General features: G+C 37.1%; 1 protein-coding gene across 2 annotated transcripts in view; it reads left to right on the top strand.

Moving 5' to 3' along the window:
- IRAK1BP1 (interleukin 1 receptor associated kinase 1 binding protein 1) overlaps positions 1–20319 on the top strand; it is a 42990-nt gene that overhangs the window by 8932 nt on the left and 13739 nt on the right. For both annotated transcript variants that reach the window (XM_046674262.1, XM_046674261.1), the window contains exon 2: positions 5111–5176. In XM_046674262.1, the coding sequence (XP_046530218.1) occupies positions 5111–5176 (66 nt within the window). The remainder of the gene's footprint in view (positions 1–5110; positions 5177–20319) is intronic.

The raw sequence follows: 20319 nt of genomic DNA, 5'->3' as shown, positions 1-20319 counted from the left end.
ATATAGATTTCTTTCAAGCTACACACATTTCCCTTTAAAAATCACTGGGCTAAACCAATAAGTACTTTCCTGCTTCTAAGATTTTTTTCTTTCTCAGGGAGAAAAACACTAGGGGGATATAAAGGCAATTCAGTAGAGAAAGGAGAGTCTCAACAAGTGATGCTATAATAATTGAATGTCCATATGCAAAAAGTGGACTTTGACACATACTTCGCACCTTATATACAAAAATGTGTTCAAAATGGATCTTAGTCCTAAATGTAAAACATAAAGACGAAAGTAAAGGAGAAAAATCTTTGTCACCTTGGGTTTGAAGATGAGTTTTTAGATGTATTACAAAAGCACAATCCATGAAAAAACCACCATAAAGATAAATTGGACTTATCAAAATTAAAAAATTTTGCTTTGCAAAAACCATTGTTAAGAAAATGAAAAGACAATTCAGTTGTCAAGACTTGGAAGCAACCAAGATATCCTTCGGAAGGTGAATGGATAAATAAACTGTGGTACACCCAGTCAGTGGAATATTATTCAGTGCTAAAATGAAATGAGCTACCAAGCCATGGAAAGACATGGAGGAAACTTAAATGCATATTACTAGGTGAAAGACACCAGTCTGAAAAGTCTACATATACTGTATGATTCCAACTGTATGACATTCTGGAAATGGCAAACTTTGGAGACAGTAAAAAGATCAGTGGTTGCTACAAGTTGGAGGAGAGGGAGGGATGAATAGGCGGAGCTCAGAGGATTTTTAGGGTGGTGAAAATACTCTGTATGATATGATAGTGGTGGATACATGTCATACATTTGTCCACACTCCTAGAATATGTAACACCCAGAGTGAACCCTAATGCAAACTATGGACTTCGGGTGATAATGATGTATCAATGCAGGTTCATTAGTTATAACCAATGTGCCACTCTGGTGGGGGTGTTGATCATGGTGGAGGCTATGCATGTGTGGGGGGCAGGGGATATATGGGAAATGTCTATACTTTCCACTTAATTTTGCTGTGAACCTAAAACTGCTCTGAAAAAATAAAGTCTTTAAAAAAAGACATTCCACAGACTGGGAGAAAATATTTGTGAATCACCTATCTGATAAAAGACTTATGTAAAAAATATGTAAAGAACTCAATTCAGTAGTATGAAAACAAGCAATTCAGTTAAAAAGCACAAAATATCTGAACAGACACTTCACCAAAGAATATATACAGATGACAAATCAATACATGAAAAGATGCTCAACGTTATTTGTCATTAGGGAAATGCAAATTAAAACCACAGTGAGATACCACTATGCACCTATTAGAATGGCTGAACTCCAGTGTCACTGATGATAGCAAATGCTGGCGAAGATGTAGAGCAACAGAAATTTTCATTTGTTGCTGGTGAGATTGCAAAATGGTACAGCCACTTTGGAAGACATAGATTTACCATGGTAACTACTAACTCACACAAAAGAATTGAAAACTTATGTTCACGTAAAAATTTGCATGCGAATGTTTATGGTGGCTTTATTCATAAATCACTAAAACTGGAAGCAACCAAGATAACTTCAACAAGGGAATGATAAACTAGTAGCCATGTGTTGGAATAGTATTCAGCAATAAAGAAGTGCAAGCTGTTGATTCACAAAACAACACGAGTGATTCTTAGATGCATATTATAAGAGAAAGAAGCCAGACCCAAAAGATTTATATTTTATGAGGCATTCCTGTGAATATTCTGGAAAAGGTGAAACTATAGGTACAGAAAACAAATCAGTGGTTGACTATAAAGGGGATGTGCAGAAGAACTTTCAGGTGAAAGAACTATTCTGTGTGGTGGTGAGGTGGTGAATACCTAACTGTGCATTTGTCAAAACCCATAGAACTGTAGATCAGAAAGAGCGAACATTAATGTATGCAAATTTAAAAAAAATACATCAAAAAAATGATCAACCCCAGGACAGACTCCAGCCTGTGACAAACGAGCCTAACTCTGTTCCAAATGAATGACATAAGTGCATTCAACGTGGGGGTGGGGGATGAGAGGAGTGCCCTCCTTAGTCACTTTGGAAAATGATGTTTTGACTGGAAACTGAGGATAAAGACAAAAGATACATAAACACTATAGTTGGCCAATTTGTTTTCCAAGAAGATACTGGTTAACAATTCTGAAACTGCTTTATGTACATACTAGGCTTGAACAAATGAGTAAGTGTGTGGTGGGTGATGGGAGCCAGGTTTCTCACTATTGGAGAGGAAAGTTACAGATAAGAAAGGAAGGTTAGGATGAACTCTGTGGTTCTGGATTAGAGTTGGAAATGTCAATATGGGCTCATGTTTATCTTAGTATATGTACAGATGGATAGATACAGAAACAATTATATGTGTGTGTGTGTGAGTTTGTATACGTATGTGTATTACCAAACTGTCCACTGAGAGGGCCTAAAAGGAGTGAGATTCTTGTAGCAATGAGCAGGCTCAACACCCAGACCTTGGTTCTAAATACTGATCTCTAGGGTCAGCCCCGTGGCCGAGCAGTTAAGTTCACGCACTCCGCTTCAGTGGCCCAGGATTTCACCAGTTCAAATCCTGGGTGCAGACATCACTGCTCATCAGGCCAGACTGAGGCAGCATCCCACATGCCACAACTAGAAGGACCCACAACTGAAAATACACAACTATGTACCGGGGGGCTTTGGGGAGAAAAAGGAAAAATAAAATCTTTTAAAAAATAAATACCCATCTCAAAGATAAGAAGCTTCTTGGAGAAATGGCTGATTCTAAGGTTGGGCCTGGAAACTGCAACATGAGCCTGTAGCACCTTGCACCAGAAAGTAAAGAAGTGCTCAAAAAATAAAAGGATGGAGGTAGGTCAAAGGGATATAGGAGCCAACGTGAAAGAAATCCCAATAGCCAAAGCTAGAACAATTTGAGCAAGAAAATAAATAATGTAGTATTTAGTGAGTAAATGTGGGCTGGACTTAGTGACTTGCCTTCAATGAATAAAGCATGGAAAGGGAAAATAGTAACTTTATAGTGGAGGAACCTGGCAGACATTACCTTAACCAAGTGATCAAGGTTAACATCATGAATAATGTCATGTGGATATCATGTGGTCCCTGACGTGTGACGAGAAGGGCACTTCACCTCTATGGTATTTTTTCCTAAAACCTATAACTCTGGTCTGATCATGAGAGAAAACCATCAGACAAACCCATGTTGAGGGACATCCCACAAAATACCTGACCGAAAAACTTCCAAGGTCTTGAAAAACAAGGGAAGACCGAGAAACTGTCATAGACTGGAGGAGACTAAGGAGACATGATGCTTTACTGCAAAGTGGTACCACGGACTGGATCCTGGAGTGGCAAACGAGCATCAGGAGAGAAACTGGTGAAGTCTAAGTAAAGCTTGGAGTTTAGTTGATGGTAAGGTACCAGGGTTGGTTTTTCAGTTTTAACAGATGTACCGTGGTAATGTAAGATTATAGCATCAGAGAAATCTGAAACTGAGGTATATGGGAACTCTCTATATTATCTTGGCAGCTTTTCTGTAAATTTAAAATTAAAATAAAAAGTTTATGAAAAGTAGGTTATGAAACAGCATGTAGAATGTAATTTCATTAGGGAAAAGTCTGCACATAGATCTGGATGTGTTAATGGGCATTGATAGGCAATTTAGTAAAATGTTCACCAAATCATTAACAGTGATAGGGTTTGGAGACAATATTACTTTTTTGTTCTGTTCTCTAATATTAGACTTTCTCTAATTAGCATATATTATTTTTTATAAAACAATAACACTTTTAAATGTAACAATAAAAGATGCTTTCTTTCCAGCTACCTTTCCTAAAATTATTTCTCTAATAATTTTTCCATCAGAACTTTTATATGTATTTATCAAGTGAAGTGGGGAAAAAAATGAAAAAAGAGACATCCAGAAAAATAGAAGATATGTTTACATGTCATAAAAGAATATTAAATGACAGAAAAGTTTCATGTTAATCAAATGAAAAAAGCTGATTACAAGCAATATATCCAGTACTGTTTTATTTTGTATTTCTCTGTATTCTAAGTTTACTACAATGAGCAGATATTACTTTTATTATTAAAAAAATGCATTAGTATTTTCATGGCATGACAGACATCAGAGCTATAATTAGAATTTGAGTTCAAATTTTCAGGTTAAATCTTTTTAGAATTTTTCTGGATAATATAAACTGCTTGAAATTACTTTATCTTAAAATTTAGACACAGCTAACTCCCCTACAAATTAACTTATATTAAATCATTATAGGGCATAGTAATCTTTATATTTATTTAGCATATATTTTGAAAGCTGTAGAAAAATTTATAAAATAGAAATTCTGCCTGTCCTCAAGGATGAGAGTAGGTGAAGAGTGCATTTCACTGAATTTTAAAACCCTTTGAAAAGTAAACAAGAAATATCACTTTTTTATCAGAAGTATGGACCTTGTATTTACCCAGAGACTCAAAAAGCATTAATATACTTTTAAAAACAAACTGGCCCGGGTTCAGTATTTCAGGAACATTTATATCCTAAGAGTATAGCGTCTGCGTTTCCTGAGTGCCTTCTCTGCGTCAGGCACTGTAGATACTACGACTCATTAAATCCTCAAAACAGTCCTGTGAGTATACGTGTTATTAACCTGATTTTATAAATGCAGAAGCTCAGGCTCAAAAGAGTTGGGTAACTTACCCAAAATTGCATACTGTAGGTATTCAGTAAATTTGTATTAAATTATTTGTAAATTAAACATTTTTAAAACTCCAACACTCCTATAGCATTCAGAGTGCTTTATGTACAAATAATTCCACATAAGCATATCACCCGAAGTTCATACTTTTTGTACAAGCTAATGTAAAAATTACTACACATGGAGTGACAATTATGATGGAATTTTCAGTAAATATTTTTAGGCTGCTGATTTTATTTGATCTTACTTTTAGAAAAGTTTTAAAACATCGGGCAAACCAGTTTTTTCTGCATACTTGTCATTCTGATTTTAGTAAGTTCAGGTTTCTACTTTATGTTTTAGAGTAATTGCATTTAGTAGCCAAACATTTAGTAATCACACTCTTGTACTTTCTGTTTTAGGCAGAAAATGTAACAGTGACAAAGGATTTTAGAAGAGTGGAAAATGCTTATCACATGGAAGCAGAGGTTTGTACTTAATTGGAAACAGCGTGGCTTTATGGGGACAGTTTGCATTTATTTTTATTCTTCAACTGAAATATACAGGAGAAATGCTTCTCGAGGTGTTGATAAAAGATTATTTTTCTCATAATCATTTTTGGTGTTACGTATCTGTGTGAGCTTTTAAAATAAATTTAATAAGATTTACTAAAGATAAATTGTTTTGAAATGAAATAAACCGAGCAAAGGAGAAGTAACAGTTAATTGCCACCTAAATAAAATTTTAGTAATGTTATCACCTAGTGAGCAGAAAATGCTACAGGAGAGAAATGTCTTCTCAGATTAAAAAAAAAAAATAAAGTGATAACATAAAGGATTGAAACACTTATCAACATTCTTTTGTTTCACGATGTAATTTTATTGTGTTTTGGTAAGTCAAGGTTTATTTAAAAATAAAAACTACTCAACCTTTGCATAAATTTAAAAAACCAAAATATCTTTTGTACACTCACTTAATGATAACATTAGTTCCTACAACTGCCTATACTTTTTACTTATCTTTAAAGATTTTATGATCAGGATTTTATGAAATGAGAGTGTGTTATAGTTGTGATTAGGGTGCAGATTCCAGACATCTTGGGGGTATGTGCTTAGTCCGTGCGGCCTCCTTGCCACAGGAAACAAACAAGAAAGGGGTTAGAGTGGAATCTTGTTTATCTAGTCAGAGAATCTTTGTCTTTAGAGGTGGAAAATACCTCAAGAAATCAACTAGTCCTACCTTCAGGCAGATAATATATTTTTCTAATTTTAAGGGTGTGACCTTAGCCTCAGATTGCTTGGTCTCAGACTTCTCAAAGATCATGTTACAAGAATTAGATTGGAAATTAGAATCCTAACTTCTTATCTCTTGAGATAGTAATTTCAATTTTTTATAGTTTTGTGACTTCTCCACTTAAAATTTAACTATCTCAAGGGATTCAAAATGGCTCATGATGACTTTAGGGATCCATTTGGCAAAAGCTATTTTGTAGCAATGGGGACTGAAAACTACCTTTCAAAACAGGATGAAGAGCAGTCTGGTAAGATTCTGTGTCACAGGGTCAAAAGCAGAGAGCTGTTCCAGCATTCCTGCAGTAGTTCCTACCTGACAGGGCTTCAGGTTGTAGTGAACGGAGAGAGGCCCGGGTTATCTTAGTTAAGGGGGTTTATTGTGAGGGTACACCAGGGAGTAAGGAGGAAAAGGAACAGTCCTAGCAAACACACAGCCAGGCTTCATGGAAAACTGGAGTGTTTTTCACACTCAGTGGTTCTTCAGACTGACCCTTCAGGTATAGAAAGCGCTTTAGAGCTGCTGCTTTTGTTATAAAACATGACTAAATGAGGGCTTCGCTAACCTCTGCCCCTCTTCCTTCTGCTATACTTGCCTTGTTAATGTCTCGTATTCAAATTTCTTGAGAAAATCTGATTATATTTTGTATAAGGCCTCCCTAGTAGCCAGAACTCTTATATCACGTAACCCAGCACATAATCGTCCTTAGGTCAGCATTAACAGTCCACAGAGACCAGCTTGAAGGGCCACCAGGTACAAAGTATGCCAAGCTGTGTGTGAAGAACAATGTGGCTTCATGGCTGTGGATGTCGTGAACACTGAAACCTAATGTCTAACATACACCATGATGGACACTTAAATGTGTAGAATAAGATTAGATGGTAGAAATTACTTTTCACGTAATGTCTAAAATTTTCATCCTGAAAAGCACTTTAGAGATTCTTTATCTACCTCCCACCTACTCTGCTGCTTTTCCTTATTTTAAAGATAAGGATATTGAAAGTTAGAAATTATCTAAGTGACTTCTTTAAGGGTGAGTATTTGTGGAGCGAGGGGTTAGATTAAAACCTTGGCTTTGTAATTTCTATATCTTTACTCTTTTCCACTTCTCATGTTGTTTTCCTGTCATAATCTTAGTGTTAGGAGGGAATTTAAAAGCCTGGAATATAGTAGGCATTCAGTAAAGTCTGTTGAATGGAGAAAGGAGTATAACCACTCATGCAGTCTTCCCCCTCTCTTTCCTTGCATGTCTGCCATGTGTCAGGTGTTTTTCATATATTATCTCATCTAATCTTTTTTTTTTTTTTTTGGTGAGCAAGATTGGCCCTGAGCTAACATCTGTTGCCTAGCTTCCTGTTTTTGCATGAGGAAGGTTGTCACTGAGCTAGCATCTGTGCCCATCTTCCTCTATTTTGTATGTAGGATGCCTCCACAGCATGACTTGATGAGCAACGTGTAGGTCTGCACCCAGGATCTGAATGTGCAAACCCAACCATTACACCACCCAGCTGGCCCCTCTCGTGTAATCTTTTTTAACTCTTCATTTTTGTTGTGGAATATTTTATACTTAGTCATGAATATAAAAGGCCTATTCCATTTTAAGACATCTAATCCATATATAATTTTTTAACATTAAACCAAAATTGACTCACTAGTACTCATCCATTATTAATAGTGTACCTCTCCAAGAATAAAACAAGGCTCATACTTCTTCCTTGAAGTATATACTTGAAGTTCAGTATCATATTGATGCTAATGTTTTCTTCTCCAGGGGTAAGAATCCCGTTTCTTTGGCCATTTGTTATGTGACAAACTTTTTCTTTAGTCAACCAATTTCCTCCTAAAGCATCTACAACAATAGTGTCCTTGTTATGATTTGGCCAGTCCATGTTAGAGAAAGGTGATTACCTCCCTTATTCTGGAATGTTTATTTCTAATGAGACACTTAAAACTGATGTAACTTTTTGGCACTTGCATCACATTGTTCCCTTCTGTCAAGTTTACAGTCATAATCAATAATGACAACTAAAAAAGTGTCTTTCTCACATCCTGCTTTTAAATCCTCCTCCTGCTATCTTATACTTTGTTATTGCTGTTTTCACAATGGAGTGTGGGATTTTACAGTTATCTCTGTAATATTTTATCCAGTAGATTTGATCTATATTTCCAGCCTGTTAGGATCTTTTTGGATCTTGATGTTACCAGGCAGTGTTTATATGTAGTCCTACCAGCTTTATGTCATCAGCTGATTTGATCATCAGTGTGCCCATCTATGTAATTAATAAAAATATTGAGTAGCATTAATCAACTACGCACAGACCCCTCCCCCCCCACAGGTAGGAGCACAAGCACACACACGCACACGCACAGACCCCCCTCCCACAGGTAGGAGCACCAGCAGCTTTGGAACCAGTCAGACCCAGGTTTAAATTCTGGCTCTGCCACTTTCTTTTCTGAAAATGTTTTTTATTAATTAATTTAAAAATAAAAATAATAAATTTATATGCTAACATAAATAACATTGTTATGAATAATAACTATAAACAAAAAGAATTTAGAAGAGTGGCACTGGTTTACATTTTTGCAAATCTCTCTCTCTCTGGCTTAATAGAAGATACCTGGATTGTCATGTGTGCTTCTGCATCGAATCTGATGTGTCACATAATATCTGTATAGAATCTGACATATCACCTTATCTGTAGATCGCATGTTATGTAGCCTCTGAGAAACTCGTCTCTCAGGAAAGAATAGGTGAAAAAGGTCAATAACGCCAGTATTATCATGAAAATAGTTTTGATCTGACAGCCACTCTGCAAGGGATCCCGTGACCACTCTTTGAGCATGCCTGAGCTAGCGTATGGGACCTTGTCTGCCTGTTGTGAGCTGTCTCTGCTAATGTTCCCCCTCCCCACTGAGCACACTGGCTTTAGAAGAATGAATTTTAATGAAATTGTGTGGTAAAATAAGGATATGTACATGTTATGTCAGACTATACCTGCAATATATAGTTAACAGTATATAGTAAAAATAAACACCTGAATTAGTTAGGGAACAGTCTAACCTGCTGTAACAAATAGACCCAAAAAACACAGTGGCTTAAACAAGATATGAATGTGTCTCACTTCTAACAACCGGAGGTACTCAGTCCAATGATAGTAGGTCAGCTCTGCAGCCTTACTCACAGCATCCATCTCTGTACCTAGGTGGCTCCTCCAGTTCCCACCATCATACTATATTCCAGCCAGTGGGAAAGGAGAAAAGAAAGGGGAGCATAAGCCCATTCCTTTTAAGGACTTGACCCATCACTGCTGCTTACCTCTCTTTACCCAGAACTCAGTCACACTGATGCGAGAGAGATTTGGAAATGTAGTCAGACGCCAATGCCCAGCTACAACTTGTGAGTTCTATCATTAAAGAAAAGAGAAACAAGAATGGATATTGGTAACTGTATTAGTGTGCTTGGGTTGTCATAACAAAATGCCACAGACTAGGTCACTTAAACAACAGAAATTTATTTTCCCACAGTTCTAGAGGCAGGAAGTCTGAGAACAGGGTGCCAGCAGGGTTGGCTTGTGGTGAGGGCCTCTTCCTGGCTTGCAGATGGCTGCCTTCTCACTGTGTCCTACATGGTGGGCAGAGAGCAAGCAAGTTCTCTGGTGTCTCTTATGTAGACCTAATCTTCTCAGATTAGGGCCCAACCCTTATGACCGCATTTAACGTTAATTACCTCCATAAAGGCCCTATGTCCAAAGACAGTCATGTTGTGGGTTGAGGCTCAACATAAGAAGTTTGGGGAGATACAATCATTCAGTCCATAACAGTAAACTAATTAGGATTTTCTGTCAAACCAACCAATTTAGGGATTAGACCTAGAATCGGTTTCATTGACACCGTGACATACTGAATTATAAACCTGTTGGTCATAGAGACCCATAATAAATACAGGCATATCAGAGATATTGCAGGTTCAGTTCCATACCACTGCAATAAAGCAAACATCAAATAAAGCAAGTCAAGCAAATTTTTTGGTTTCCCAGTACATATAAATGTTATGTGTACACTATATTATAGCCTGTTCAGTGTGTGATAGCATTATGTCTAAAAAAAACAATGTAAATACCTTAATTAAAAAATGCTGGGCCCAGCCCCATGGCTGAGTTGTTAAAATTCTGTGCACCCTGCTTCAGCAGCCCAGGTTCACAGGTTTGGATCCTGGGTGCAGACCTACTCCACTAACCAGCCATGCTGTGGTGGTGTCCCACATAGAAAAAAATAGAGGGAGATTGGCATGGATCTTAGCTCAGGGATAATCTTTCTCAAGCAAAAGAAGAGGAAGATTGGCAATCCTCAGATTGAGAAATAGCTCAGAGTAAGTCTTCCTCCCCAAAAATAAAGAAAAAAAATTACTTTGTTGCTAAAAAATGCTAACCATCATCTGAGCCTTCAGCAAGTCATACTCTTTTTGCTGGTGGAAGGTCTTGTAAAAAACACAGTATCTGCAAAGCAATAAAGCAAAGCACAATAAAACGAGATATGCCTGTAATTAGACTTAATATATCTCTACATCAACCTATATTCTAGGTTGGAAAAGGTTGGAAGTCCTACATTGCATATATGTGTCAGTGGTAGTAAAGAAGAACAAAATATATCTGTGTCAAATTTTATATTTTATTGAGGAAATTTATGGCACCTTTAGCCCAAATTCAAATACAAATTTTTACTTTATTTTTTTTTAGAAATGCCTGGCATGCATCCCAGTTTTTTCATTATGAGCATTCAGCTCTCCCATTATTTCAAATCTGTTGGATAAAATACAGAATGTGAACAGTTTCATAAAGCTTATTAGTGGAAATTTTTTTATTATTTTTGTTTGAGATATCTATTAGAGTACACATTAGAATAATTTTCAAAAATAAAGTTGATTCCAAGGGTACTTGGATAGTAAGGAACTGTTTTTGTTGACACTTAGAACCCACTATGCTCAATCACTTTAACCTGCAAGCAGAGAAACCCTTTGAACTCTCAAATTTAGTTACCTTCCAGTTTCCACAAAGGCATGATAAATCTTGCCATGGTTCATTTCATGTGAGGTTGCAAGTCCAGGACAAATGGATCTAAGAGGCGAAGCTTCCATATTTCTGCTACCGCTGTATGACTGAGTCTTTTTCAGGTGTTGGTTATAAATTAAATATAGCAGCAAAAGAAGGAGCATTTTTCCATATTTAAACTATGCAAATGCAGAAAAGTATGATATTGTCTGTATTTCTACAGGCAGCCTGTAGGCATTTTGGAGCTTTGAGTTTCAACCAGGGAGGAAATGCAAATTTGGAAGCTACCCAGAGGTTAAAAACTAGCAACCTGGGTGGGGCTGGGAAGCCTGATTTTGACTAACAGAAAAGTTTAGCCCATACAAGCTTTTTTTTTAAAAAAAAAAAAAACAAAAGCACACACTATAAGACTTCTCTTCAAAAGATAGATAAGACTTTTGCCTCTGGCTGAGATAGAGTTACATGGACCAGATTGACCTTCCCACCTGAAACAACCAAAAAATGTTACAAAATATATAAAGCAGTAGTTTTCAAAAGAGTGAACATCAGGCATTGAACCACAGTAATCCCCGCAAAAAGTGAAACAAATGACAGTCCTACAGTTGTCTTAGTTCACTGTCTTAAGAGGGTGTTCAGGCATCTGCACAGGGAGGGAACCTGGATAGAGCCTGTTAAACTCTTTGTGTTGAGAAAATGGAACTGAGAGCCCACCCAAGACAGTGAGAGTTTTTAGCACAGTGACATGGAAAATAGATGGCTGCAGAGAGAGATCTTCAGAGAATACAGAGGGACCCCCTCAAGTAGTTAGCAAAATACTGATCAGCATGTTGAGGAAATGATCTGAGGCTAGAAAAAGAACCACAAAAAGATTAGAGGGAATAGTGTTTGGCGCTCATGCAGGGCTGAGGTGGGTATCAGCCAGACTAGAAAATCTCACGATTCCTGGGGTGCTAGGTAGAGTATACAGAGGGGTCTTATATTATGAGGGGGAATAATTGGTCCTACATTGAACATTATTTTAATCACGTAACAAATCTTAAAAGCAAACCCAAAGAGATCAGTTTCCAAGTAAATAATAAAGTAACAGAGTTCTAGAACAGATAAAGAATATTTTGTATTTAGAAATACAAAAATATCCAACACCCAATAAAGTAAATTCACAAGGATTACCTGGCATGCAAAATAGCAGAAAAATAAATCTGATAATAAGGGGAAAAATCAATTCAAATCAGCCTAGAACTTACACAGATATTAGAAATAACAGACAAAATCATTAAAGTTATTGTAACTGTATTTCATATGTTCAAAAGTTAAGAAGAGGGGTCGGCCCAGTGGCATAGTGGTTAAGTTCTCACATTCTGCTTTGGCAGCCCAGGGTTCACAGGTTCAGATCCTGGGTGCAAACCTAACACTGCTCGTCAGCCATGCTGTGGCAGCATCCCACATAAATTAGAGGAAGACTGGCACAGATGTTAGCTCAGCAACAGTCTTCCTTAAGCAAAAAGAGGAAGATTGGCAACAGATGTTAACTCAGGGCCAGTCTTCCTCACACACACACAAAAAGTTAAGAGACATAGAAGGTATAAAAAGACCCAAATTGAACTGCTAGAGATGAAAACTACAATATGTGAGATGAAAAGTACACTGAAGAGTACCAGCATCAAATTAGACATGACACAAGATAAGCATAGTGAGCTTGAAGACATAGAAATAAGAACTATCCAAAATGAAACACAGAAAGAAAGACATAAAAATGAATCAGCTGTGTGACAACTTCAAGTGGCCTAATAGACATGTAATTGGAGTCCCAATGGGGTCAAGAAAAATATTTGGAGAAATAATAGCCAAGAAATTTCCAAAGTTGATGACAATTATAAACCGACAAATCCAAGAAGTTCAATTAACCCTAAGCACAAGAAATATGAAAACTATACCAATGCATATTATAATCAGATTGCTCAAAACCAGTACTAAATCTCAGTGAGCCGGAGAAACAAGCAACATATTATGCACCAAGGAACAACAACAAGACAACAGATTTCTTTTGAAAGCAATACAAGCAAGAAGGCAGGTGGAGAAACATTTTTAAAGTACTGAAAGAAAAAAAATGCCAACCTATATCCGGCAAAAGTATTGCTCAAAATCAAAGGCCAATTAAAGACTTTTTCAGGAAGCTGAAAGAATTTATTATGTATAGACCGGCACTACAAGAAACATTAAATGAAGTTGTCTAAGGCAGAAGGAAATGATACCAGAAAGGAATAGGAATCTACCCAAAGGAATGGAAAATGCTGAAAATGATAACTACATAGATAAATCATGATATTTTTCTTATATGATCTCTATATCTCTACATCTGTATAAAAGATAATTGACTGTTTAAACAAAAATCATGATGAACTGTAGGAATTATGTGTAAAAGTAAAATGTATAACAGTATAGCATTAGGGTCAAGAAGGGAGAAACAGACATAGAATATCGTAAAGTTGTTACATGTAAAATGGTATCGCTCTTGAAGGTGGATTTTGATAAATTAAACATATATACTGTAAACCCTAAAGCAAATGCTAAAATAAGAGCAACAACAAATAGTTACAACAAATAAGCCAAAGAAGGATATCAAATAGAAGAATCATATACTCAATCAAAAAAAAGACAAAAAAAAAAAAAATGAGAAAAAGGGGAACAAAGAAAATATGAGACAAATAGAAAATAAATAGTAAGATCAGAGGTTTAAACCTAACCATATCAATAATCACATTAAATATAAATGTTCTAAATAGCTCCATTAAAAGGCAGATATTTCAGATGATATAAAAAAGCAAATCTTACCTATAACCTTCCTGCAAAAAGCATACTTCAAATATGAAGACACCAATTGGTTAAAAGTAATGGGAGACTTTCAGTTTCCTATTCTGCATGTAAGGAGCTTGAAGTCACCACTGTGTCCTACCAACAAGTAAAAAGCTGAACAAACTGAAAAATCAACAGCTCTTCTAGGATCCATAAGAGAAGTGAGGACACAGGGCAAACACTGCTCCGAAAATTGAAGAGACAGGCAAATACAGTGAGTCAGAGCTGACCAGAGCAGAAATTCACAAAGAAACCACCTCTGGAACCAGCACCTGGGTAGGAAAATCTGAACTATAATTGATAGACTCCTGGAGGCTTGGTGTGGACAGCTCTGGGAATTAAAACTCTAGGTGACCCAGTCAGAGAGCAGAGCTCACAGTTTAGTGAGATTTTACTTCCATGAGCTCCACCAGGTTCCCACAGTAAATATTGGACAAGACTTCCTTGGTCTGTCTAGCAGAGGGAGGCGGAAAGGAACCATTTTGAAATATGCCAGAGCACACGTTTTCTTAACAAGGTCTGCCCTCAGGTGAAACTAGGTAACCAGAGCCTAACCTGCTGGTATATTATCAGAGCCCGGCTGACCTGAGGGAAGAGAAATACCCAACTCCAGCCCACTCTAGCCCTAGCCATTCTCTCCTACCTACAGGGCGGGGGGGGGGGGGGGGGGGGGGGCAGGAGGGAAAAAACAAGAAACACTTGTGAAATTCACTGTCTGGAGGCATTGGCTCACTAAAAAACTGAGTCTAAATCATAGCACAATAGAACATTTCCCCTCCCATCACACCTCACAACTAGTACTAAAGCCTATTGGTAGCAGTTCCTTTTACCCAATACATCATGTCCAGCTATCAAGAAAAAAATTACAAGGCATACCAAAAGTTAAAAAAATACCATTTGAAGACACAGAGCAAGCATCAGAACTAGACATGGCAAGGATGTTGGAATTATCAGACTGAGAATTTAAAACAACTATGATAAATATGCTAAGGGCTCTAATGGATAAGCAGACATCATGCAAGAACAGATGGGCAGTGTAACCAGGGAGATTGAAATCCTAAGGAAGAACCAAAAGTCAATGCTAGAGATAAAAAACACTGTAACAGAAATGAAGAATGCCTCTGATGAGCTTATTTGTAGACCAGGCACAGCTGATGAAAGAGTCTCTAGACTTGAGGGTATCTCAATAGAAACTTCACAAACTGAAAAGCAAAGAGAACAAAAACTGAAGAAGGAAAAAAGAACAGAATATCCAAGGAGTGGGACAACTACAGAGGTATAACCTACACGTAATGGAAATGCCAGAAGCAGAAGAAAGGAAGGGACAGAAGGGATATTTGAAACAATAATGACTGAGAATTTCCCCAAATTAATACCAGACACCAATCCACAGATCAGGAATCTCAGAGAACACCAAGTAGGATAAATGCCAAAGAAACTACAGCAGAGCATATTGTTTTCACACTATAGAAAATCAAAGATAAAGAAAAAATCCTGAAAGAAGCCAGAGGAAAAATACACCTTACCTGTAGAGGAAAAAAGGTAAGAATTACATCTGACTTCTCCTCAGAAACCATGCAAGCAAGAAGAGAGTGGAGTGAAATGTTTAAAGTGTTAACAGGGAAAAAAAAAAACAAAACACAACCTAGAATTCTCTGCACCATGAAATTATCCTTCAAAACTGAAGGAGAAATAAAGACTTTCTCAGACAAATAAAAATTGGTGGAATTTGTTACCATTAGGCCTGCCTTGCCACAAATGTTAAAAGTTCCTTAGAGAGAAGGAAAACGGTGTAGACCGGAAATTTGGATCTATGTAAAAGGAAGAGCATCAAAGAAGGAATAAGTAAAGGTAAATAAAAACTCTTATTTTCCTTATTTTTAATTAATTTAACAGGTAACATTTTGTTCAAAATAATAACATGGTATTCAATTATGTATACTTATGTATATTTCTTATGTATATACTTATGTATGCTAATAAGTAAAATAAATGACAGTAATGATACAAGAGGTGGGAGGGAGGAATTAGGATTATTTTCTTATTAAAAGGTACTCACACTACTCATCAAGTGGTATAGTGTAATTTAAAAGTGGACTTGGATTAATTATAAAGGTATATTGCAAACTTCAGGGCAACCACTAAAAAAAGTTAAAAAAAAAAAAGACATATAACTGATACCCTAAGAAAGGAGAGAAAAGGGAATCATAAAATGCTTAATTAAAGTCATAAAATCAAAAAAGAGTGGAGTACAGAACTAGGAAAAAAGAAAGAAAGCAACAAATAGAAAACAGTCAAGAATTGGTGGATATTAACCTAGCTATATCAGTAACACTTTGAACATCAATTGCCTAAATGCAGCAGTTAAAAGAAATTGTCAGAGTGGATCAAAAAACACAACCCAATTGTATGTTGTTACTAGAAGCCACTTTAAATATAAAGACATTTATAGATTAAAAGTAAGTGCATGGAGAAAAATACACCATCGTAACACTCATCAAAAGAAAGCAAGAGTCACTATATTAATATCAGACAGAGCAGGCTTCATAGGAAAGAAAGTTATCAAAGATAAAGAAAGACATTACATAATAATAAAGGGGCAAGTCTCCAAGAGACATAACAATCCTTAACATGTATGCTTGTTAACAACAGAACATTAAACTATATGAGGCAAAAACTAATAGAACTGCAAGGAGAAATAGATGAAGCCACTATCATAGTTGGAGACTCCAACCCCCCTCTATCTGTCTAAATGGACAGATCCAGCAGGAAGAAAATCAGTAAGTACATAGTTGAACTCAATAATAAATACCATCAATAGACTGAATATAGTGGACACCTATAGAGTTCTGTCTCCAAAAACAGCATTCTTCTTCTCAAACTCCCATGGAACATTCACCAAGATAGAACACAGTCTAGACCAAAATACATACCTTAACAAATTTAAAAGGATATAGAAATCATACAAGGTCTGCTCTCAGACCACAGTGGAATTAAGCTAGAAATCAACACCAGAAAGATAATTAGAAAGTGTCAAAATACATGGAGATTAAACAACACACTTCTAACTAATACATGGGTCAAAGAAGGAATCTCAAGAGTAATTTTAAAATATTTGGAACTAAATGAAAACACAATTTATCAAAATTTGCAGGATGCAGTGAAAGTAGTGCTTAGAAATTTTAGCAGTGAATGCATATATTAAAAAGAAGAAAAATCTAAAATCAGTAACCCAAGTTTCTGCGATAGAAAACTAGAAAAACAAAAAAGTGAATTAAATCCAAAGTACACACAAGAAAAGAAATCAATGAAACCAAAAGCTAGTTCTTTGAAAAGGTCACTGAAAATCATTAAGCTTCTAGCCAGGCTAACTAAGAAAGAAAAAAAAGAGAGAGGAAAAATTACTAATGTTAGAACTGAAAAAGGCAACATCACTACAGATCCTGTGGAAATATATCACAGGATAAGAAAACTGCAGACCAATATCATCCTCAACAAAATATTATTTCCTGTGTACCAGCAATGAACAAGTAGAATTTGAAATTAAAAACACAATTTTCCATAGCACCCAAAAACATGAAATATTTAGGTATAAATCTAACAAGATATGTATAAGATCTATATGAGGAAAACTACAAAACTCTGATGAACAGAATCAAAGAAGAACTAAATAAATGGAGAGGTATTCCATGTTCATGGATAGGAAGACTCAATATTGTCAAAATGTCAGTTCTTCTCAACTAGATCTGTAGATCCAATGCAATCCCAATTGAAATCCCCAGCAAGTTTTTTTTGAGATATTAGTAAATGATTCAAGTTTATATGGAGAGACAAAAGACCCAGAACAGCCAACATAATATTGAAGAACACCTGACCTCAAGACTTAGTATAAAACTACAATAATCAAGACAGTGTAGTGTTATTTGAAGAACAGGCAAATGGATCAGTGGAGTAGAATGGAGAGCCAAGAAATAGACTCCCATATGGTCAACTGATCTTTGAGAAAGGAGCAAAAGCAGTACGGTGGGGCAAAGATAGTCTTTTCAACAGTTGGTGCTAGAACAGGTGGACATCCACATTAAAAAAAAATGAATCTATATACAGACCTTATACCCTTCAAAAAATCAACTCCAAATGCATCATAGACCTAAAGGTAAAACACAAAACTGTAAAACTCCTAAAAGATAAGATAGGAGAAAACCTAGATGACCTTGAGTATCACAGTGATTTTTGAGATGCAACACCAAAGGCACGATCCATGAAAGAAATGATTGATAAGCTGGACTTCATTAGAATTAAAAACTTCTGCTCTGTGAAAGACAATGTCAAGAAAACAAGAAAAGCCACAGACTGGGAGAAAATATTTGCAAACACATTTATTTTAAAGGTCTGTTGTCCAAAATATGTAAAGAACTCTTAAACTCAACAATAAGAAAACAACTCAATTTAAAAATGAGCCAAAGACCTTGTCAGACCTCCCTCACTAAAGACGACATCTAGATGGCAAGAAAGCATATGAAAACATGTTCCACATCATATGTCATTAGGCAAATGCAAATTAAAACAACAATGGGATGCCACTACACACCTGTTTAGGTGTGTAGACCAAATCTGAAACACTGACAACAACAAATGCCGGTGAGGTTTTGGAACAACAGGAACTCTCATTCATTCCTGCTGGGAATGCAAAATGGTACAGCCATTTTGGAAGATGAAATTTCTTATAAAATGTAAACACTCCTACCATTTGATCCAGCAGTCACACTCCTTGGTATTTACCCAAAGGAGTTGAAAGTTTATGTTCACATAGAAACCCGTACATGGATATTTATAGCAGCTGTATTCATAATTGCCAAAATTTGGGAGCAATCAAGATGTCCTTCAGTAGGTGAATGGATAAATAAACTGTTTTCTATCCAGGAAACGGAATATAACTCAGCCCTAAAAAGAAGTGAGCGATCAGCCTTGAAAACAGGGAGGAACCTTAAATGCCTGTTACTAAGAGAAAGAAGCCAACCTGAAAAGGCTACATACTATATGATTCCAACTACATGACCTTCTGCGAAAGGCAGAGCTGTGGAGACAGGAAAGGATCAGTGGTTGCCAGGAGTCGGGGGGAGGGAGGGATGAACAAGTGGCGCACAGAGGATTTTAAGGCGGTGAAAATGCTCTGTATGATACTGCCTGATAGATGCATGTTATTATACTTGTGTCCAAACCCACTGAATATAAAACACCAAGAGTGAACCCTAATGTACACTGTGGACTTCAGGTCATTATGATGTGTATCAGTGTAGCTTCATATATGGTAACGTGTGCCATTCTGGTGGGCAGTGTTGATTATGGTAAGGGAGGAGTGGCTATGCATGTGCTGGGGCAGCAGGTACATGGGAAATCTCTGTCCCTTCCTCTCAGTATTGTTGTGTGCCTAAAACTGCTCTAAAAAATAAATTTTTTTTTGAAAAAACTATATATCACTGGTTTCCAGGGGCTGGGATAGGGGGAGGAAGGGAATTCTGGGAGGTTGACAAGACTGATCAAAATAGTCCCTACAAGACTGACTGCATCTGTCAAAATTCACAGAACATACATAAAGAGTGTATTTTACTATATTTAAGTTATACCTTAATAAACCTGAGTTTAACAACAGCAGACTACATATTCCTTTCAAGCGGACATAGAACATTTGCCAAGGTAGACTATATTCTAGGTCCTAAAACAAGTCTTGATAAATTTAAAAGTATTTGAATCATACAAAGTTCTCTGACCACAGTATAATTAAATTAGAAACTAATAACTGGAAGATCTCAGGAAAATTCCCTAAATATTTGGAGTTTAAATAACATGCTTGTCAATAACCCATGGGTCAAAGGATAAAGTGAAAAACAGGTGGATCCAAGATGGCGCCGTGAGTAGTCCTCTTTGTTTCTCCCCCTTCGAGTCTACAACTATTTGGACACTTATCGCTTGACAAAGGATATCCAGACAGCATCTCAGGACGTCTGAGATACCCACGCGACTATACGTCGGAAGGCGGACAGACTTTCCTCCGGGAGGATGTGGAAATAGGTGAAAACTCTCTGACCCCGACGAGCAGCCTAGTACCCGCAAGCGGCTTTCTTCCAACGGACGCCCCCAGAGGATCTACACACATCTAGGGCAGGAGCGAGCACACAACAGAGGAGCGACGGTGGAAGCAGGTGACCAGAACCCTACCTAAACCCCCCGCAGTTACTCCTAAACGCAGAGGGAAACTTTGGAGTTGCACACCTGAGCCCGCGGGGAGAGTCTCTCCCCGCCATTGGCGGGGAGACCCCGCCTGGTGTTCGCGGCACCCGGAGGGTCCCAGAGAGAGTCGCTGGGGGTACGGAGGGCTCCCAGCTGCCGTTGCCTGCCCTGAGGGAGTAGGGATTGCCGGAGATCTCGGAGAGGACCGGGGC

The sequence above is a fragment of the Equus quagga genome, chromosome 11, assembly GCF_021613505.1.
Source record: "Equus quagga isolate Etosha38 chromosome 11, UCLA_HA_Equagga_1.0, whole genome shotgun sequence".
NCBI lineage: Eukaryota > Metazoa > Chordata > Mammalia > Perissodactyla > Equidae > Equus > Equus quagga.
This window is presented reverse-complemented; position numbering and strand designations above follow the sequence as displayed.